This window comes from Mobula birostris, chromosome 8 (genome assembly GCF_030028105.1).
Source record: "Mobula birostris isolate sMobBir1 chromosome 8, sMobBir1.hap1, whole genome shotgun sequence".
Lineage (NCBI taxonomy): Eukaryota > Metazoa > Chordata > Chondrichthyes > Myliobatiformes > Myliobatidae > Mobula > Mobula birostris.
Window position 1 is genome coordinate 139416818 of NC_092377.1, and position 22990 is coordinate 139439807.

The following is a 22990-nucleotide window of genomic DNA, read 5'->3' on the forward strand; positions in this document are numbered from 1 at the left end:
TTCTGTCCTTCCCAGCTGCCAATCTGTGTGGCTGCTTGGGCATTCCGCCAGCAACTGTGAGCGACTCAAACGCTGTGTAAAGACTGGAGTCATCAGATGCCAGACTGAGTGAAGGTGACAAATCTCCTTTAGGATGCTACTGAAGTGAATTTTTAACAAGGAGTCAGCAGCTTCATACAGCATTGAAACAGGCCCTTCAGCCCATCTTGTCCATGCTGACCATCAGCTTCCTATCACACAAGTCTCATTTACTACCACTTAGCTCCAGACTACAATACTTTGGTGATTGAAATGTTCAACCAGGTGCTTCTCGATTGTGGTGAGAGTGCCCACCTTCATGAGCTTCTCAGGATGAAACGTTTACTGCGAGAGGTTGGGCAGGCCAGGAATTTATTGCTTGGAGTGCAGGAGACTTCTAGATGCGTACAAAACCAAGAGGGGCTAGATGGGGTGAACGCACGCAGTCTTTTCCCAGGGAAGGAGGATCGAAAATTAGACAGTGTAGGCTTAAGGTGAGAGAGGCAGGATTAAAAGAGATATGAGGAGCATCTTCTTCATTAGGACCATTTAAGAAACCCTTAGATAGGCACTTTCAATTATTTGTTCATTACGTGCCTTGTTGTGTGACGTGGGCGATCATAGTCTTCCCATGACCATGATTGTTCTTGGCAAATTTTTCTACAGAAGGGGTTTGCCATCGCCTTCTCCTGGACATTGTCTTTACAAGATGGGTGACCCCAGCCATTATCAATACTCTTCAAAGACTGTTGGTCTGGCGTCAGTGGTCATATAATTGGGACTTGTGATCTGCACCAGCTGCTCATATGACCATCCACCACCTGCTCCTGTGGCTTCATGTGACCTTGATCGGGAGGCTAAGCAAGTGCCTCACCTTGCCCAAGGGTGTCCTGCAGACTAGTGGAGGGAAGGAGCGCCTTATACCTCCTTTGGTAGAGACGCATCTCCATCCTAGATAAGCACAGGGATGATAGGAAGATAGAGAGCTATGTAGGAAGAAATGTTTAGATTGGTGTTAGAATGGGATAAAAGTTTGGCATAACATCATGGGCCAAAGGGCCTGCATTGTGTTATAACATTCTATGTTCATGCAGAGGGTGGAAGGAGCTGCCAAAAGAAGCATTAAAATAACATATAAAATACGCTTGTTCAGGTACATGGATAGGAAAGGTTTAGAGCAGGGGATGTCCAGTCTGGAGTCCACATACCCCTGCTTAATGGTAGTGGCCCACAGCGTAAAAAAGGTTGGGAACCCCTGGTTTAAACAGATGTGGGCCAAACGCAGGCACATGGGACGAGCTTTGATAGGTATCTTGGTTGGCATGGACCAGTTGGACTGAAGGACCTGTTTCTCTGCTGTTTTGCTCCATGTATCTGTGAGCCTAGATTCTAGAGAACCAGCTCAGAAATACAGCCACTTCAACACAGAGTAGTGCACATGACCCAGAGGAACACAACAGCTCGTGCATTGTTTTTCTTCCCTTTGCTGGTGAGCACCCAGTCATTAACCCCAATTAATATCTGACACTTCCACACCTCTCATTTAAACTGGAGCCAGCTGATGTGTTGGTAGGGCTGGGCTAGATGATGTGATGAAAGTACACATAGATTAAGATGTTAACTGTCCTGTGCTGGCACCAGTGGGGTCAGCAGTTGCTCTGCCACCTGTCTTCAGGAGAAAGAGAGATAAAGAAAACAATGGAGCAGCGTTTGGAGATGTTAATGAAGGGGAAGGAGAGCTGTCAAGATCGGCTCCCCTTTGAACCCTGAACTGTTTGAAATGATGGACAGGCGATACCCCAGCAGGGGGATAAAAAGGGACAGGTTCGCTAAGGCAGCACACACACGACACCACGAGGTAACGAGACCCTGGAAGCGGTGCACCTCCCACAAGTCGGTGGGAGTTTTGGAGGTCTGGTCGCGGGACCAAGCCATAGACGCACAGGGTGGAAAGGTACGATCGGCGGGAACCTGGTGTGTGTCTGCCCTTGCCTGGGTGCCAGGTTCACCGCAGAGAAACGATCGTATCTGGAAACGGAGGGGTCACAGTCGGTGACCTCAGAAGACATCACAAAGGACTCGCCCGAAAGCTGACTGCGAAGGTCTGTGTGGAAGCCTTGAATATTCATTCATTTTGCTCTCTCTCTCCTTCCCCCCACTGTCCATCTCCACGGCAGTGATTACTGTGAACTGAACTGAACTGAGTTGAACTGAACTTTGCGTCACTTTGAAACTGGTCATTTACCCCTAGACGACGATAGAGCTTGATTGATCCTGTTATCCTAATTCTGTGTACATGCATGTTTATCATTGCTGAATTGTTGCATTTATTATCCTTTTGATTAGAGTACTGTGTTGCTTGTTTCTTTAATAAAACTTTCTTAGTTCCAGTAATCCAGACTCCAACTGAGTGATCCATTTCTGCTGGTTTGGCAACCCAGTTACGGGGTACGTAACAGTGAAGACAGGAACTGTTACGTCAATGCATATACCAAACTAACACAAGTCTTTGCTTCAATTTTAGATTTGAATAAATCAAAAGAACTGGACCACTTGGAGCAACATGCCTCAACAGCAGTAAGTATTTCTTGAAGAGTCTTAAGTTTTCATTTGAAAGATCTTACTTCAGTGGTTGGTAAATTGATGGAGAAGATCCTGAGAGGCAGGATTTATGAACATTTGGAGAGACATAATATGATTAGGAATAGTCATCATGGCTTTGTCAAAGGCAGGTCGTGCCTTATGAGCCTGATTGAATTTTTGAGGATGTGACTAAACACATTGATAAAGGTAGAGCAGTAGATGTAGTGTATATGGATTTCAGCGAGGCATTTGACAAGGTACCCCATGCAAGGGTTATTGAGAATGTAAGGAGGCATGGGATCCAAGGGGACATTGCTTTGTGGATCCAGAACTGGCTTGCCCACAGAAGGCAAAGTGGTTGTAGATGGGTCATATTCTACATGGAGGTTGGTCACCAGTGATGTGCCTCAGGGATCTGTTCTGGGACCCCTACTCTTCGTGATTTTTATAAATGACCTGAATGAGGAAGTGAAGGGTTAGTAAATTTACTGATGACACAAAGGTTGGAGGTGTTGTGGATAGTGTGGAGGGCTGTCAGAGGTTACAGAGGGACATTGATAGGATGCAAAACTGGGCTGAGAAGTGGCAAATGAAGTTCAACCCAGATAAGTGTGCGGTGGTTCATTTTGGTAGGTCAAATATGATGGCAGATTATAGCATTAATGGTAAGACTCTTGGCAGTATGGAGGATCAGAGGGATCTTGGGGTCTGAGTCCATAGGACACTCAAAGCTGCTGTGCAGGTTGACTCTGTGGTTAAGAAATCATATGGTGTATTGGCCTTCACCAATTATGGGATTGAGTTTAGGAGCTGAGGGGTAATGTTGCAGCTGTATAGGACCCTGGTCAGACCCCACTTAGAGTATTGTGCTCAGTTCTGGTCGCCTCACTATGGGAAGGATGTGCACTATAGAAAGGGTGCAGAGGAGATTTACAATGATGTTGCCTGGATTGGGGACTACGCCTTATGAGAATAGGTTGAGTGAGCTTGGCCTTTTCTCCTTGGAGCAACGGAGGATGAGAGCTGATCTGACAGAGGTATATAAGGTGATGAGAGGCATTGATCGTGTGGATAGTCAGAGGCTTTTTCCCAGTGCTGAAATGGCTAGCATGAGACAGCACAGTTTTAAGGTGCTTGGAAGTAGGTACAGAGGAAATGTCAGGGGTAAGTTTTTTACACAGAGAGTGGTGAGTGCGTGGAATGGCCTGCTGGCGATGATGGTGGAGGCGGATACAATAGGATCTTTTAAGAGACTCCTGGATAAGTACATGGAGCTTAGAGAAATAGAGGGCTATGGGTAACTCTAGGTAATTTCTTAAGTAAGTTACATGTTTAGCACAGCATTGTGGGCCAAAGGGCCTGTATTGTGCTGTAGGTTTTCTGTGTTTCTATCTTTCAAGTAATACATTCACATGGGAATTGTAAATCACAATGTTGCAAGTGGGAACTCATTGTTTGTGGTCTTAACCCTCAGTCAATAAGAATCTTGCTCAAGAAGATATTAATTTGTCTCAGGAAGGACTTCTGGGTCAGTTTGCTGCCTTAACTGGGCAGCGGTTGACTGTTGACTCGCTAACCTGTGGCGGTCTGCAGCTGGATTAAACGCATCGAGTTTAAAAAGGGCCCAATTTTCGTTTAGGGAAAAAAGTCTTCATTACAAGTAATTGCACAGCATAAGTTATCTTCTTTCCAAACTCTTACAGTTTAAACCTGTGCAATAACCTACAATCTAATTGTCTGCAACAGGTTAACAGCAACATTGACAAGCCCCTTTGGTGGGTCTTGTTCCAGCTTTTCCACAAAGGAATCCTTACATTTTACTTCTGTTAGAGCAGTCACAGGTAATGACAGAATATATACTCAGCATTCGGTTTGTCTGCCCTTGCCCCACTCTCTCATCCGCCATGGTACTCTGCTTTTAAGGAAACCTCATAACTTGTGCAGATAAAAAGACATATGATAAAATTGCCACTGAGCAACAAGCTGATGAAAGATACTGCTGCCACAGTTGGGAAAAGTTGGACTAATGCCAGGGAAAGATGATTACGCAGACAATGATGGAAACTTGGTGACGGCGGTGCACTGGTTAGGGATGGTGAAGTATTGAGTGTCACAGAGTGGCTATCATGGAGACCACACAGAGGGTGTTAATCAAAGTTACATTAAATATCATCTGTGTTATCTGGAGAGCTATGTGGTATCTACCTTGTAATGGAATAGCTAACAGACACCTGTCTTCTAGTAGGTTAGCCAAAAGTTCCAGTAGATACCGGTCTCGTGGGAGAACCATGGGTGCAACAGATTGCAGTCATGTGGTAGGATAGTGAGCAGATACATTCCATTCTGAAGGGATAATTCATGAAATTCCATATACTTGCAACCTCTACTTCATCATTTGCTTTCTTCATTCAACTATAGTCCATTCTGACTTAACTATTGTGAGCTTTGGACTGAATCTAATTACAAGATTCCTGAATTAATATTTGAAGTGATGATGTTATCTGACTGGAGAAAGACCATAAGACCATAAAATATAGGAGCAGAATTGGGCCATTTGGCTCATCAAGTCTACTCTGCCATTTCACCATGGCTGATCCAATTTTCCTCTCAGCCCCAATCTCCTGCCTTCTCCCCATACTTAAGAAAGAAATCAGGAGGGCAAAAAGAAGACATGAGGTTGCCTTGGCAGTCAAAGTGAAGGATAATCCAAAGAGCTTTTACAAGTATATTAAGAGCAAAAGGATTGTGAGGGATAAAATTGGTCCTCTTGAAGATCAGAGTGGTCGGCTTTGTGCGGAACCAAAGGAAATGGGGGAGATCTTAGATAGGTTTTTTGCGTCTGTATTTACTAAGGAAGCTGGCATGAAATCTATGGAATTGAGGGAATCAAGTAGTGAGACCATGGAAACTGTACAGATTGAAAAGGAGGAGGTGCTTGCTGTCTTGAGGAAAATTAAAGTGGGTAAATCCCCGGGACCTGACAGAGTGTTCCCTTGGACCTTGAAGGAGACTAGTGTTGAAATTGCGGGGGCCCTGGCAGTAATATTTAAAATGTCGCTGTCTACGGGTGAAGTGCCAGAGGATTGGAGAGTGGCTCATGTTGTTCCGTTGTTTAAAAAAGGATCGAAAAGTAATCCGGGAAATTATAGGCCGGTGAGTTTAACGTCAGTAGTAGGTAAGTTATTGGAGGGAGTACTAAGAGACAGAATCTACAAGCATTTGGATAGACAGGGGCTTATTAGGGAGAGTCAACATGGCTTTGTGCATGTTAGGTCATGTTTGGTCAATTTGTTGGAGTTTTTCGAGGAGGTTACCAGGAAAGTGGATGAAGGGAAGGCAGTGGATATTGTCTACATGGACTTCAGTAAGGCCTTTGACAAGGTCCCGCATGGGAGGTTAGTTAGGAAAATTCAGTCGCTAGGTATACATGGAGAGGTGGTAAATTGGATTAGACATTGGCTCGATGGAAGAAGCCAGAGAGTGGTGGTAGAGAATTGCTTCTCTGAGTGGAGGTCTGTGACTAGTGGTGTGCCACAGGGATCAGTGCTGGGTCCATTGTTATTTGTCATCTATATCAATGATCTGGATGATAATGTGGTAAATTGGATCAGCAAGTTTGCTGATGATACAAAGATTGGAGGTGTAGTAGACAGTGAGGAAGGTTTTCAGAGCCTGCAGAGGGACTTGGACCAGCTGGAAAAATGGGCTGAAAAATGGTAGATGGAGTTTAATACTGACAAGTGTGAGGTATTGCACGTTGGAAGGACAAACCAAGGTAGAACATACAGGGTTAATGGTAAGGCACTGAGGAGTGCAGTGGAACAGAGGGATCTGGGAATACAGATACAAAATTCCCTAAAAGTGTCGTCACAGGTAGATAGGGTCGTAAAGAGAGCTTTTGGTACATTGGCCTTTATTAATCAAAGTATTGAGTATAAGAGCTGGAATGTTATGATGAGGTTGTATAAGGCATTGGTGAGGCCGAATCTGGAGTATTGTGTTCAGTTTTGGTCACCAAATTACAGGAAGGATATAAGTAAGGCTGAAAGAGTGCAGAGAAGGTTTACAAGGATGTTGCCGGGACTTGAGAAACTCAGTTACAGAGAAAGGTTGAATAGGTTAGGACTTTATTCCCTGGAGCGTAGAAGAATGAGGGGAGATTTGATAGAGGTATATAAAATTATGATGGGTATAGATAGAGTGAATGCAAGCAGGCCTTTTCCACTGAGGCAAGGGGAGAAAAAAACCAGAGGACATGGGTTAAGAGTGAGGGGGGAAAAGTTTAAAGGGAACATTAGGGGGGGCTTCTTCACACAGAAAGTGGTGGGAGTATGGAATGAGCTGCCAGACGAGGTGGTAAATGCGGGTTCTTTTTAACATTTATGAATAAATTGGACAGATACATGGATGGGAGGTGTATGGAGGGATATGGTCCGTGTGCAGGTCAGTGGGACTAGGCAGAAAATGGTTCGGCACAGCCAAGAAGGGCCAGAGGGCCTGTTTCTGTGCTGTAGTTTCTATGGTTCTATGGTTCTATATCCCTTCAAGCCCTGACCAGTCAAGAATCTATCAACTTCTGCCTTAAAAAAATACATAGACACTTGGCCTCCGCAACTGCCTGTGACAGCAAATTCCACAGATTCACCACTCTCTGGTTTAAGGAATTCCTCCTCATCTTCATTCTTAAAGGACACCCCTCTATTCTAAGGCTATCTCCTCTGGTCTTAGACTCTCTCACTATAGGAAACATCATGTCCACATCCACTCTATCAAGGCCTTTCACAATTCAATAGGTTTCAATGAGGTCACACCGCATTCTTCCGAATTCTAGTGAATACAGGTCCAGACCCAGCAAACATTCTTCATGTGACAAGCCATTCAATCCTGGAATCATTTTTGTGAACCTCCTTTGGACCCTCTCGCGTTTCAAGAAACTGCCTATCAACCAAATATATTAATTCAGTGAGTAAACTTACCAAGTCTAATTAAAATGGATAGCAGAAAGAATATTATAATTTGTTGTAACAGGCTGGTTTGTAAAGGGGCCTGATGGACAGAGCAAAGATTTCGACGTCCAACCTCTGGCATTATTGTGTTGTTTGCAATTCCGTGCCAGACATTTCATAGTGAATAAAGTACATTAAAACGTGAAACGGAAGCAGGCTATTCAGCCCATTGTTCCTGCCCTGTCGTTCAGTGAAACCATGGCCACTCTTTTTTTCTTCGTACCTCCTCATTCCCATAAGACCTAACAATCCATCTGTGTCTCTCTTGAACTACATTCAGTGACAAAGTCTCCAATGCCCTCTTGAGTGGAGAATTCCAATAATGTTGAAGTGGAATCATTGCTGAAATATTAGAACAGAGGCAGCTGATGTGTGCACAATAACCTCCCTACGCCAGAGGCAATTTTAATTCCTTATTCTGCTCCTGGAACAAACTGATTGATATTTAGGAATCTTTTGATCTTCAGTAGAGGCACCAAAGTACAGAATTGATGCTAGCAGATCACATAGTGACAGTGCTCTGATTGTTTAGTGATGATGATTGAAGGACTAGTGTTGGGCGGGACAGAGACAGTTGCAAACATTGCTCACACAGGTGCTTCACTGGACAGATGAACCTGTGATTAACTCTAGGCAAAATGAGATTATGAAGGTTATGTATAAAACTGCTTTAATCTGGACAAGGACGGCTATAGGGCAAAGCTTCAGCTGGACCTGCCTTCTAGCTCAAATAAGCATGAAGCCTGAAATGGTGGCTGCAATTTCATTCTCGTCAGACAATTTCCCTTTTAAAATTTAGACCATAAGACATAGGAGCAGAATTAGGCCCTTTGGCCCATCAAGTCTGATCTGCCATTCCATCAAAAAATGATTTATTATTCCTCTCAATCCCATTCTCCCCATAACTTTTGACACCCTTACTAATCAAGAATCATCAACCCAATGACTTGGCTTCCACAGCCATTTGTGACAATGAATTCTGCAGATTCACTACCCTCTGGCTAAAGAAATTCCTGTTCTAAAGGAATGCCCTGCTATTCTGAGGCTGTACACTCTGGTCCTAGACACCCCCACTATTGGAAACAACCTGTCGATATCCACTCTAGCTAGTCCTTTCAATATTCGGTAGGTTTCAATGAGATCCTCCATCATTCTTCTAAACTCCAGCGTGTACAGACATAGGGCCATTCATCAAACACTCCTCATATGTTAAACCTTTCATCCCTGGGTTCATTCTCATGAACCTTGGAATTCATTGCAGTGACAGTCCAGGTAAAAGTACAGTCTGTCATCAAACTGAAGAAGCAAGTAGATGAAGTTTCCAGGACAACTGGTATTTAGTAAGCAACAAAGGATCCAATTTCAAGGCTGGCTTGGCGATAAAAGGCAGAGGCTGATGGGTGAGGGGTGTTTTTGCGGTTGGAATCAGTGGTGCTCAGTGATCAGTGGTGTACTGCAGGGACACTTGCTGGGACTCTAGCTGTTGGTTATCTACATTGACAATCAGGATGTGAGATGTAGGAGGTATGATTAGTAATTTTGCAGATTACACAAAATTTGGTATTGGTCTGAATGGGAACTCTGATCTTTAGTGACAGAACAATATTGATGAGTTGTTGAGGTGGGCAGAGCAATGGCAGATGTATTTAGTTTGCAAAACTGTGAGGCAATGCATATTAAAATAACGAATACGGCCAGGACATACACTCAGTAGCCACTTTATTAGATACGCCTGTACACCTAATTGTTGATACAAATGTCTAATCAGCCAATCTTGTGGCAGCAACTCAATGCATAAAAAAAGCATGCAGGCATGGTCAAGGGGTTCAGTTCAGACCAAACATCATAACGGAGAAGAAATATGATCCAAGTGATTTTGACCGCAGATTTTGTTGGTGCCAGATGGGGTGGTTTGAGTACCTCAGAAACTGCTGGCCTCCCTGGATTTTCACACACAGCAGCCTCAAGAGTTTACAGGGAATGGCATGAAAAAAAAAACAACCAGTAAGTAGCAGTTCTGTGGGTAAAAACGACTTATTATTGAGAGAGGCCAGAGGAGAATGTCTGGACTAGTTAAGCTGACAAGAAACCAACAGCAACTCAAATAACCAAGCATTGTAACCGTGGTGTACAGAAGAGCATCCCTGAGCGCACAACACATTGAATGTTGAAGTGAATGCGTTACAGGGGCAGAAAACCACGAACATGCTGTAGTAATATCCTCCACCCCCTTCTCCTTTCTCCCTACCAGACTCCTCTTTAAAATGTCCACACCATCTGGTTTAACTGGTCCTTGTAGGAACCACGTCCACAATTTCTCCCCGCTGGGTTTTTCGCTGTTTTGCTGATGGTTAAACAGTTTCTTTCTCCAGTCCTGATGAAGGCTCTCAGCCTGAAACGTCACCAGTACTCTTTTCCATAGATGCTGCCTGCCTGCTGAGTTCCTTTTGCATTTTGTATGTGTTGCTTTTTTAATCCAATCCATTGTTTTTATGTAAAGGGCTCAGGACCTGTATTCACATCCCTGATTTTTCTCCCCAATTGTCTCCTGAACATTTGTCTTCAATGCCTGGAGATTAGCAAGGGATGTGGAGCAGACAACCCCTAAACCACCTCCCCCCAAAAAAATGTGTGGCTTGGTGGCCACTGTAAATTGTCCCCAGATCATAAGTGAGTAGCCAACTCTGGAGAAGTTGTTGGGAATGTAGGGATAATAAAATGAGTTACAATAGAAACGGGTATCATAGTGTGATACACAATGGCAACAAGCCCTTCAGCCCATCAAGTACATGGAAACCAACTTATTTATACTGGGGTTCTGCCCAAGACAGAAACTATAGAAAGTCTTAAAATTAGCTCCATCTTGGGTACTAGCCTCCATAATATCCAAAACCTCTTCAAGGAGTGGTGCCTCAGAAAGGCAAAATCCATTATTAAGGTCCCTCGCCACCAAGGACATGCCCTCTTCTCATTGTTACCATCAGGTAGGAGGTACAGAAGCCTGAAGGCACACACTCAGCGATTCAGGAACAGCTTCTTCCCCTCTGCCATCCGATTCCTAAATGGACATTGAACCCATGAACACTACCTCACTTCTTAAATTTATATTATTTATGTTTCTGCATTATTTTAATCTATTTAATATACATCTATATACTTCCTGTAATTGATTTACTCATTCTATTTATTTGTTTGTTTTCTTTCTTTTTGTCTATATTATCATAGATTGCAATATACTACTGATGATTATGATGATGACATTGACTCAGACCTGAGAGGCCAGCATTGGGCATTTTCATGCCTTACGAGGCGCAGTTCGAAAGGCTGTGGGGGGCGCCACTCCTCGCACAGACATTTCGCAGTATTATTTTACAAGGCCGAGTTGCGAGCTCGACATCAACCCGTACTGCTGCCACTAAATTAACAAATTTCATGACACGTGCCGGTGATAATAAAGCTGATTCTGATTCTGGTACTAATCATACATTAATCATAGCTTTCATTCTCCTCACATTCTCATCAACACCTCCCACCCCCAGATCGGACACTCACCTGCACACTAGCAACAATTTACAGGGGCCAATTCACCTACCCACCCGTGTGTCTTTTGGATATGGGAGGAAAATAACTCTGGGGCTCTAACGTTTTACTGTCATTTGTTCTTTGGGGTTATCTTCCGTTTTCGTGGATGTCTGTGAAGAGCAAGAATTTCAGGTTGTATACTGTGTATATTCTCTGATTTTAAATGGAACTATTGAACTGTTGAAAATGGAGCACGTCGGCGAACCTGTGCAGTGTCAAACTCCACACAGGTGGTGCCCAAGATCAGGATCAAACCCGGTCACTGGTGATGTTAGCAGCTGCTCTGCTAACTGAGCCACAGTGCTGTCCACTCGTTTGATGCTGGTTGGTGTGGAGTGGGTGAGCTGCCGGCTCTGTTTCCACGCTGTGCCTCCCTGTGACTCTGGGCAGGTGCGGGGCGAACGGTAAATAAGCAGAGGAGACTGAAACCCAAAATTCCCCGGAGAGGCAGGTCATAACTGGGAATGGAGGTGGAGAATGGTCTATCACCCCCCAATTCTGGAGGAGAAGGCAGTAACTAGTTTTTATCTCCTCAGCACACCTCTGCAGCCGAGATGAACAGTAGTGAGAGCATCCTGTCCTTCAAGGCGCTCCTGAGTGAGATGGAAGGCTCCGTGGGCAATGAGCTGAGCAACCTCCAGGCTGACAAGACAGCGGTGCTGAGTTTAATCAGAGAAGAGGTAACCCGGTGTCATTCCCCATCAAGCCCTCAAGCCTTCCCCTGGCCAGTGAGCCTGTTTGCTTTCACTTAAATAGTGGGGCAGATCAAAAGGATTCTGGGTTCAGGGGGGCCTAGGATAGTGAGGCTCCGCTGGGTAACAGATGCTGAGGAATCTGTTGCTTGACACTTGTGTCATGTGGCCCTTAAGCAGAGTATGATCAAAGGGAAATCTTCCTCTCTGATCCTAAACTCGCCAGCCCTGGAGAGGAGAATCACTAGCCCTGATCATTTAAACGGATTTCCGGTCCTGTGGAATATCGGTATTGGGATTGGTTTATTAGTCTCACATGTACAAGATACAGTGAAAAAAAGCTTGTCTTGCATATATTGTATACAGAGCAAATCATTACACAGTGCACCAGGCTGGAATAAGATAAAACAAAAACAGAATGTAGAATAAATTGTAAAATCTACTGAAAATGTGCAGTGCAAGTAAATGATGAAGTACAAGATCCAAATAACATAAATTATGAGGCCAAGAGCCCATTTTTCTGTATAAGTTGTTTATTTAAAAGTTACTTTAACTTACTTTAATAATTTATTGGTGTTTTAAATTAAATTTATTTTTAGAACATTTAGCTTTTTAATTACTTAAAGTTGTGGTCTTCCAAAGCCTCAGAATGTGAGAGACATTTCAAAGCTGTTTCAAAGCCACCTTGGTTGTGGCAGGAGATAAGTTTCTTCCCCCCACCCTCCACCTCCTGCACCCCTCCACCCTGCTAGGCCGGCTGGTAAAGGCCTTGGTCAGAACTCGGCCTGTTGGGCTCTGACTGTAGGGCTTGGTTTTGAATCTGGCGAGCTCCAAAACAAGTTGCAAGCCCCTGGGACTGCAGGGGTCTGTTGGGTCATTATAAAATATCCCGGTGCTTAAATAAATAAGTGGCCTATTGTACAAAAATGGGACAATGAATGTTTGGGGCCAGGCTAGGAATTTGGATTGTTAAGTTGAAAAAAGTTTGTAAATCCTCATGTGTGGGTGGCGTGTGGATTGCTGTGGTGAGGGTCAGATTTCAGTTTTACATCTAGCCTCAGTTCTAGGCTGCCTGAGGCCTATTTGTCATCAAGGCCTAGCTGTGTCTCCAAGGTCAGTTGGGCTAGGCTGTGTATCTGAACAATGTGCCCGTGCTGTGGAGCAGATCCTGCTTGACGTGGCCGATAAGCTGATTTCTGCGGTGTTCCGTGACCAGGTGTTTAAAGGGGGAGTCTCACTGAACAGAGCTGCAGATGCTCTACTGACATCTCCAGCCCAGAGAGACAATTGGAAGTTTCATCCACTCTCAGGTTGTCTGTTGTGCTTCTGTCAGTGGGCCAGAGCAACAGTTCCACTCCCAGTTGGGGATTTCCCTCAGCTCTAGTGTCTTCTGATGAGGTCCACACAGCTGGAATAAGGCTCACCTCCTGCTAGGATCTTTGGCTTTCGACCTCAGCACTTAGATAACCCAAAGCTCTCCAGGAAAACCTCCTTCCACCCCCAGAGGGAGGTGATGGCCAAGGTAAGGTGAGAAAGGGGAATGAGGAATGGTGAAAGAGAGAGGTTGCGGGGGGCCTGTACTAGTAGAAAGAGGGGGGGGCATATCCCTCTCTCACTTTATCTCCTTACCTGCTCATCGCCTTCCTCTGGTGCTCCTCCTCCTTCCCTTTCTTCCATGGCCTTCTGTCCTCTCCTATCAGATTTCCCCTTTTCCAGCCCTTTACCTCTTTCACCAACCGATTTCCCAGCTCTTTAATTCACCCCTCTCCCCTTCCCATTTTTCCCTATAACCCACTACCTTGTATTTCTTCACCCCCTCCCCCCCCACCTTCTTACTCTGACTTTTCACCTTTTTTCTCCAGTCCTGATGAAGGTTCACAGCATGATACATCGACTATTTACCCTTTTCTATAGATGCTGCCTGGCCTGCTGAGATCCCCCAGCATTTTGGCTGTATTTGCTTGGATTTCCAGCATCTGCAGATTTTCTCTTGTATGAGATAGCATGCAGAACAGTTCCTCTGTACATGTGACAATAATAAACCATTTTGCTAATTGCCAGTGATGTTGGGACTGGGAGAAAAACTTAAGAGATTTGACGGGTTGCTGCTGAGAGGATACATCCTGCGTGTTGGTAGAAAAGCTGATAGAAAAATTGGTCGAAAGAAAACATGTCTCCAATCACGTGTGTCTCTATCTTTCAGATTATTGGCAAGGAGCAAGAAGTAATGGAGTGGAAACAAAAGTACGAAGCCAGTCAACAAGAAGTCATCGAAATGAGGTATTCAAGTGTCAAAGTCTAATTGATAGAGTGTAGTTGAAAGATGAGATGCTTCAGTATTATGGGGTTTGATTTCTTGACAATTTGTTTAAAAGGCATTAAATTCATCTTCGGCCAAGTGCACCGTTTAGCAAAGTCTGAAATGCGGCCTCATTGAATTTGAAGATACTAAATTTCACGAGCAGAGTTTAATGTTAATATCGTCACCATCTGCATTTAGCACTTGAATGCTGGAGAGCAAATGTCACTCCATTGTAGCAAAAAAAATCTTGAATAGTGATGGCAAAACTTACTGAGCAGAGAGTATCATTGATTAATGAAGTTCGAAGTAAAATTTATTATCAGAGTACATACATGTCATCACATCCCACCCTGAGATTCTTTATCTGCAGGCATACTGAGCAAATCTATAGAGCAAGTAACTGTATATATCAGGAGCTGTAAATTGTAAACAAACTGCAAATGCAGATGTAAAAAATAGCAATAAGTTACAAGCATGAAATTAAGTATTACATCTGTTAATATAACATAATAAGAGTCTTTAAGTGAATGTAGTTTGCCCCTTTTGTTCAAGAGCCTGATGGTTGAGGGGTAGTAACTGTTCTTGAACCTGGTGGTGCGAGTCCTGAGGCTCCTGTACCTTCTACCTGATGGCAGCGGTGAGAAGAGACCATGGCCTGGGTAGTTCGGATCTTTGATGATGGATGCTGCTTTTCTATGGCAACGTTTCATACAGATGTGCTCAATGGTTGGAGGGTTTTATCCGTGATGTACTAGGCCAAGTCCACTACATTTTGTAGGACTTTCTGCTCGAAGGCGTTGGTGTTCCCATGCCGGGCCATAATGCAGACAGTCGGCACACTTTCCTCCACATATCTATAGAATGTTACCAAGGTTTTAGATGAAATCTCTGCAGACTTCTGGGGAAGTAGAGGCGCTGTTGTGCTTCCTTTGCAATTAGATTTATTTGAGGTCCTCCGAGAGAGTGACACCCAGGAATTTAAAGTTACTGACCCTCTCCACCTCCGATCCTCTGTTGATTACTGGCTCATGGACCTCTGGTTTCCCTCTCCTGAGGTCTACTATCAATTCCTTGACCTTATTGACATTGAGTGAGAGGTGGTTGTTATTACACCAGTCAGCCAAGTTTTCAATCTCCCTCCTGTATGCTGATTCATCACCCTCTTTGATACAACCCACAACAGTAGTGTCGTTAGCAAACTTGTATATGGTGTTAGAGCTGTACTTACCCACACAGTCACTCCTGTGCTGATGAATTAATGAATTAGTACCAATAATTATGGACTTTAAGGAAAAAGTACTGTGCTTATTTCCATGTATTTTTTGTTTTACAGTTAATGAAAATATAACACAGACAGACTGAAGCATAAAGCATTTTATAAACCCTGTTTGAAAATATTAATATTAGTCTTTTTAAAAGACATTATGGGTGGGTTTTAAAGAACCGAGGGGCAAGTGCTGAGTGCCGTCTTGGGCACACGTGCCATAGGTTCCCCACCCCTGTTGAAGGATGACTTTTAGTGACTGGCCGAGATCGCAGCGTGAGCCTGGTTTCAATGGGTCTGACCCTAGCTGAATCAGAGGATGGGCAGTGTTGGTGGAGGAGGCATGCTTGGGGACAGGGTCCACTTGAGTTGAATTGTATTGACTTTATTACTTACATCCTTCATGTACATGAGGAGTAAAAATCTTTACGTTACGTCTCCATCTAAATGTGCAGTGTGAAATCATAGTAATTTATAATAAATAGAACAGTCCATGTAACATAGAAATACACTCAAATCAGCGTGAGTTAATCAGTCTGGTGGAAGAAGCTGTCCCGGAGCCTGTTGGTCCTGGCTTTTATGCTGTGGTACCGTTTCCCGGATGGTAGCAGCTGGAACAGTTTGTGGTTGGGGTGACTTGGGTCCCCAATGATCATTTTGTATATTATGTGTACATTATGTGAAATAGCAGCTCACAGGGTAAAAGACCCTCGGGATCTAGATTCCTGGGAGAGAGTGCAGATGTCAATGTCTCTGTTTGTGTGGATACTTTTAATATTGCGACACACTGGAAGAGACCATTTGGCCCATCATGTGAATGCCAGCTCCCCACAGAGTGGTTGCATCACTTACAATTCTCCCATTTATTTCCCCAGAATCAGAATCCGATTAGAATCTACCTGTAGTGAGGGTGGTATCAGGACCACTCATTAAGATAATGAATAGGAGTTGTGAATGAATAAGGAGCAGGGCTGTGGGGATAGAGCACGTCATTGTACTACTGGGAGCCAGCAGAGACATGGAGTCTACACGTTTTCCCTCTGCTTTCCTCTTAAAATCTCAATGGCAAGCAAGTCAGTAGATTAATTTTTAGTGAGATGACTCAGGTTTAATGCCTGCCACTGCCTATAAGGAGTCTGTACATTCTCCCTGTGACCGCTTATGTTTCCTCCGAGTGCTCTGGTTTTCTCCCACAGTCCAAAGATATACCGATTGGTAGGTTAATAGCTCATTGTAAATTGTCCCCTGGTTAGGCACGGATTACATCGGGGGTCTGCTGGGTGGTGTGGCTGGAGGAGCCTATTCTGCGCTATATCTCACTAAATAAAGTAAATATAAATGCCCCGAATGAGTGATTGGTGGAATCTGGGGCATCTGATACGAATGAAAGGTGAATTTAAAATAACACACGTAAAAGTTGCTGGTGAACGCAGCAGGCCAGGCAGCATCCTTTGGAAGAGGTACAGTTGACGTTTTGGGCCAAGTCAGGACAAAAGGTCTGGGCCCGAGACGTCGACTGTACCTCTTCCTAGAGATGCTGCCTGGCCTGCTGCGTTCACCAGCACTTTTTGTGTGTGTTGCTTGAAATTCCAGCATCTGCAGAATTCCTCGTGTTTGTGAATTTAAAATGCTGGGATTAATATACGATTGGTGTAACTGGGTGGTTGATAGTCAGCACAAGCACGATAGGCCGAAGAGCTATGTTTTAGCAGGCTGAGTGTCTTTTTTCAATGCTATCGTAGTTCTATGACTCTAATCCTTTATCCAAAGCTTTCCAAATTAAGAAAGGAAGTTGAGCTCATTCCCCAATGGGTAAAGCACAAACATGCCTGGAGCTGGTATTTGTTCAGTAACTTAAAATATAAACATGATACTTCTTGCTTATGTTTGAAGCATCAACATCGTGAAGACTACATCAATCAGGGTTCCTGAGACTATTTCTGTATTGAGGTTTTGTTTGCAGATTGAAGCGATTGGGAATTTTTTTTTTGCTGTAGACTGTCCCAACAGACAGGACTCTTGTTTACTTTCGTCTTTCTGCCTAAGTTCTGGGAAGTTATTTCATTTGTGAGAGACTTTGTGTGGAGGCGGAGAGAAGGTCTGAAGCTCCAAGTGGAATTGAGTGAAGACCCGTGGTTTACAGTATTTGAAACATTCTGTTGACTGAATGGTGAATGGGATTCCAGGTCAGGATAGGCTGGTTCTCCAGGGTTTGGCACTGCTGGAGATAAATGGCAGTGAGCGTATTCTGACTGCCGTGGTAGGGTAGCGGTTAGCGACAGCTCGAGGGATTTGGAGTTCAATTCCAGCGCCGTTCCGTTAGGAGTCTCCGCACGCCCTCCCCGGGTTTCCTCCAGGTGCTTCAGTTTCCTCCCATAGTCCAAAGACCTGCCGGGTAGGTGAAGAGGTCATTGTAAATTGCTCCATGATGAGGTTAGGGTTAATTGAGGTTGTGGGGTTGCTGGGGCAATGTGGCTCGAAGGACCAGAAGGGCCTACTCTGGGCCATATCATTAAATAATAAAATTTGCCATCCCACAAGGAAACTGTCCCTTCAGCCCAGTAAGTCCATGCTGACCACAAAGCACCTATTTATAGTAACCCTGCACTAGCGCTATTCAATTCAATCTGCGTTCCTGTCACTCTCCTCGAACTCTCCCAGTCACAAACCCACTAGGGTGCAAGCCGGTCAGCAAACCACATCTTTGGGATGTGGCAGGAAACTGGAGCACCTGAGGGAAGCTCACTGGGCGAGCGAGGAAGCTCCACTCAGACAGCAACTGATGTCAGGATCGAACCCGGGTTGCCGGAGTGGTGAGTGGGTGCCGTGCCACACCCCTGGGCTTCTGGGAAGCTGCCGGTCAGCTCATCCCAGAGCAGCACACCTGCACATGTAAGCGCTGGAGTTGGAGATGAGCAGGAGGGTGGATTTTGGCACCCTTTGTGCTGGGCTGCCTAACTTCCCTCAGCAGTTCTCTCTTTAAAGCAATGTCAGCATTTCACTTCGATGGCATTTGTACAACACAGCAAGACACAGTAAAGCGAAAAATATATTTTCCATAAAGTGTTTATTGGCCATTTCCATTGGCTGTGTAGGTCCCAAAATTATTATTCTCTTTGTAAGAGAAAGTAAATTTCCAGACAGTGAAGCAATTTGAACAGTTTTCCAAATGTCTTTGATAACTGGAGAAGTCCTGAAATGGTCCAAAGACTAAAGACACCAGTGAGGTTTCATGGACCATTTTGGGCTGGACGTGAGGGCCTAGCAACTGGACCCAGTCACCCCTTCAGTCAGCAGTTGGCCTTGGATGTGCAGGGTCAGATCGACCGGCCTGCTGTACAGAGCTCAGATGTTGTGGGTGCTGGGTGAGCTTCGGTAACGGGCTCGATCCAAGCTGTCGCTCGTATATTAACTGCAAGCCAGCTTTTCATGTAGTTGCACCCCCACCGTACTTGTGCGTACGGCAACCAGCTGGACTGGACTTGCCTTGGGCGAGCAGTGGGCTGTGCCGGACGCCGGGTGGTTCACTGGTGGTCGGACCGACTAAGCGAGCAGTCCGGGACATACCTCCCGGCTGCTTGTGTCAAGTGACTGAACTGCAACAATGCTTCCAGATACTCTGCTTGCATTCCCCCCCTCCCGGGAGATTGTCTGCCCCCACTGCTGAGTGAGAGATCGCTGGGCCGCCGGTATCTTAGCTCCCAACCCTCTCTGGGTGCAGGATTCCTCTCCCACACCGACCTCTTCCACCGAGGCCGCATTCAGAATCAGAATCAGGTTTAACATCACTGGCATGCGTTGTGAAATTTGTTGTTTTGTGGCAGCAGTGTGTTACATAGTAATAAAAAACTATAAGTTGCAATATAAAGGTTAAGAAATATATTAAAAATAAATTAAGAAAGAAGTGCAAAACGAGAGGAAAAAATAGAGAGCAATTGTACAGGGATTCATTCAGAAGTCAGATCGTGGAGGGGAAGAAGCTGCTCCTGAAGCATTGAGCGTGTGTTTTCAGGCTCCTGGTGGTAGCAAGGAGAAAAGGGCATGTCTCGGGTGATGGGGGTCCTTAATGTTGGATGCCACTATTTTTGAGTTATCGCCTTTTGAAGATGTCCTTGATGCTGGGGAGAAATTTATTGTCCAGTCCCCCACCGGACTTAGTCTGGTGAGGAGGGTGTCAGGACACCCAGCGGGACTAAACAAAAACAAGACCTGACAAAGGGCGGATGAGCTCCTTGTGAGCCAACGGCCATCTTCCGTGGAAGAGATTAAAGCTTCACCACGTATCTATGAGTCGTATGCTATGCACCTAGTTAGAAGAGACATGAGGAACTTGGGCGCTGCACCGTGTCCTGGACCTGCCCAAGGCCTCCGCCTAAGGAAGGGCCGAGCTCGAAGAATCGGCCACGGCTGGAGGCGGGGGCGGAGCCGGGCGGTGCCAAGGCGGCCAGCGAGAACAAACTGGAGGAGGGGCTGTACTCGGTGCTGTCGCAAGATCGAAGAAGATGGAGGTACATAGCTGCCAACCCCGGATCTGGGACAGCACCCACTGACTGACTGAAAGCAGTCCTGTAGTCACTCCATGACCACACACTGGGTGCTGCGGTCTGTGCACCTACAGGTCCCAGGTCAGGTTCACTTGTAACATGAATGGCAGTAACTACTCTGGTCTGTCAATAGTTTCCCATTAAGAGGTGTGGCTTAGCTTCACTTGCTGCAGCTCCTGGCAGCAATTTTGGCCTGCTGTGCTGCTGTCAGGGGATTAACTGCACAAAGGAGTTGCAATGCTTGTCCCTGGATCTCCTAAACCCTCTCCCCATGGACAATATCATCACCACAACCTCATAGTTGGTTTTCTTTGTCACTATCCCCACCCAGTGTGAGGAAAAATGATTCCAGATGTGGCCTGCACTTGCTTTGTGTTGAACCCACTGTCTGTCCTCACTGGGGGCTTCACTCTGTGCTTCCCTGGCCTAGAGATCAGGAACTTGCTGCTCTGGTCATAACTTCACCTTTTGATGTATCATGCTGTTGGTTAAAATGCGTGAAGACGCATGGTAGGTTACAGTAACCAAGGGCTTTATTAAATGAGAGAATTTGCAGAGAGAGAGAGAGGAAGTTAGGGGGTGGGGAAGTGAGAGAGAAGCTGGGAGATCATTTCTACGTGCACTTGCTGCATCACGGGCTGTTGGCACAGTGCCACCACTGGCAGAGGCAGCCTCCTCGCCACGCCAGCCACCTGGGTTCAGTCCAGATGTCTGTGCAGAGTTTGCACGTTCTCCCTCTGACCCCGTGAAGTTTCCTTGGGTAATCTGTTTCCTCCCAGAGGCCTGCAAGCTGGTGGGTTAACCAGCTGCTGTACATTGCCCCTAGTGTGCAGGTGAGTGGTGGAATTGTGAAGGTGTAATGGAGATGTGGGCTAAATATGGTCAGTGCAGATTCAATGGGCTGAAGGGCCTGTTTCTGTGCTGTACGATTCTATGATTGTGTCTTCAACACTGATAATATATAGGTCAAACACTACCATTCTTAATGGGATATACATTGACTATTATATAAGCCATATTTTGCACGTAATCCTCCGCACTTAACACTTCAGAGCATCTTTGAAATGTAGCTGTGAAGTACCTTGGACAGTTGATCAGTTGTCTGTGTAACCTGCGTCCTCAGTGTGATGAAGTGAGCGTGCTCTTACGGTGCAAAAGCTATTTTTGATCTTCTTGTGTGCTCTCGATAATCTCACACTGTTTATGTTCCGGCCTCTGGAATGGAGGAGCTCAACACTTCTGCCCAGCACTTTAAGTCATCCTGATGGGGCATCATACACAGTGGATTCCAACTCATTGGGTCATCGGTTAATCAGTTATTTGGGACAACTCTTAAAGAACAAAAACTTGTTGAAAAATAGCCAGGATTTCCTTCATTTATTTGGGACAAAAAGCCACTTAATTGGGCTAGGAGATTGTTGTATCAGTCACGTGCGTGTTGCGTGTCTATGAGACACTACATCGTGCTTACTGCAGACAGTTTTCAAATAGCATCAGTTGCATGTTTTTGTGTTCAAAAAGCAGTGATTTTTGTTACTGATAGTTGGCAAGGAATAATCAGAAATACTGTTCAAAACTATGTTGCTCACTACGGTTTCAAGCATTCTGGTTTGGAGATGTCGGAAATAACCAGGAGTGAAAATGAAATAATTTCACTACTTCAACAAGTTGGGAACTACGAAGAATTTGACGATATCTGCAATTGTCTTGAATGTTACCTTTGGTCCTCGCTGGACACTCAGCTCTCAATTATGGCTTCAGGTAGCTGTTTGCATACCCTGTACACCACTTCAACAGGTGTGCTAACCCGAGTGAGGGTAGCTGGCGGGTTTTATACCCTGGTGTGATAGGGACGTGCCTGTCCTACCATGCGAAGTTAGCTCCAGCAGACCGAGCCAATGAGAGCTACAGTAAGATCCAATGGCAGGAAGGTAGTTCTGCAACGCTGCGTGGAGAACAGCGAGCATGCCGAGGCACAGGAGAAGACATGGCCATTCCCTGCAACCAGGGAAGACCATAGTTGTGACGTCTACTCATACCTCTCAACCCGGACTTCCGAGGTCAAGAGGGCACGATTGCCCCAGAACAAATGGCTTTTCCACTTTTAAAAACTCTCCTGAATACAACAGGCAACGGCCAGTAGTATTGCTGGTGTTCTAATTTGTTCTGTATTATCTGTAATTTGTTACTCAGTGAAATGATATTTTGACTTTTTTATACCTTTTTAACTACTTCCATGAAATTTTGGCTCATTAGAGCAGCAGCTTATTGGGCCAAAATGTACCAGTCCTAATGTGCCACAAGTGGAATCCATTGTACTTAAAAATAATTGATCTGCGCTGGTGCTTTAATATTGATTATTTAATAATTTTAAATGCAATTATTTTGGTATTTGAAAATAATTGATCTGCACTGTTGCTTTAATCTGGATAGAAAAGAACAGAATAATTCTTGCACCATACCGGTACAAAACCAAGAGGTTGTCCTGAAAATCCATCTGATGCATAAAAAATAGAGAACTACAGCATAGTACAGGCTCATTGGATGTTGTGCTGACCTCTTAATCTACTCTAAGATCTATCTAACTTCCCTCCTGCATAACCTTCCATTTTTTTTTTATCTAAGAGTCTTTTAAATGCCCTTGATGTATCTGCCTCTACCACCACCCCTTCCAGGGTGTTCCATGCACGCACCACTCTCTGTGTAGAAAAACCTACCTCTGACATTCCACCCCCACCCCCTTACTTTCCTTAATCATCTCAAAATTATGCCCCCTTATGTTAGCCATTTCTGCCCTGGGAAAAAGTCTCTCGTTATCCAGTCAATCTATGCCTCTTATCAACTTGTACACCTTTGCCTGCTGCTGGCAACCGAGATTGAGGTCGAATCGTTCAGATAGAGATGGTGCTCGGTACTTGGTGTCGGAGAGCTGATCGGAGGCTCGAAGTTCTCGGACAACTCAGAGACAGATTGTGGTCCAGCATGGCAGGGAGAGTTTT

At 44.9% G+C, this 22990-nt stretch overlaps 1 protein-coding gene across 5 annotated transcripts in view; it reads left to right on the forward strand.

Annotated features, from left to right (window-relative positions):
* The window catches only part of tacc1 (transforming, acidic coiled-coil containing protein 1), a 212889-nt gene that overhangs the window by 176492 nt on the left and 13407 nt on the right, over positions 1-22990 (forward strand). For 4 of the 5 annotated variants that reach the window (XR_011886958.1, XM_072266464.1, XM_072266460.1 and 1 more), the window contains exons 6-8: positions 2543-2595; positions 11726-11869; positions 14085-14161. Coding sequence is in view for 4 of the 5 variants with exons in the window: in XM_072266464.1 (XP_072122565.1) it covers positions 2543-2595; positions 11726-11869; positions 14085-14161 (274 nt within the window). In the remaining variant the exon portion in view is untranslated. The remainder of the gene's footprint in view (positions 1-2542; positions 2596-11725; positions 11870-14084; positions 14162-22990) is intronic. The other variant, XM_072266465.1, reaches the window with a different exon arrangement.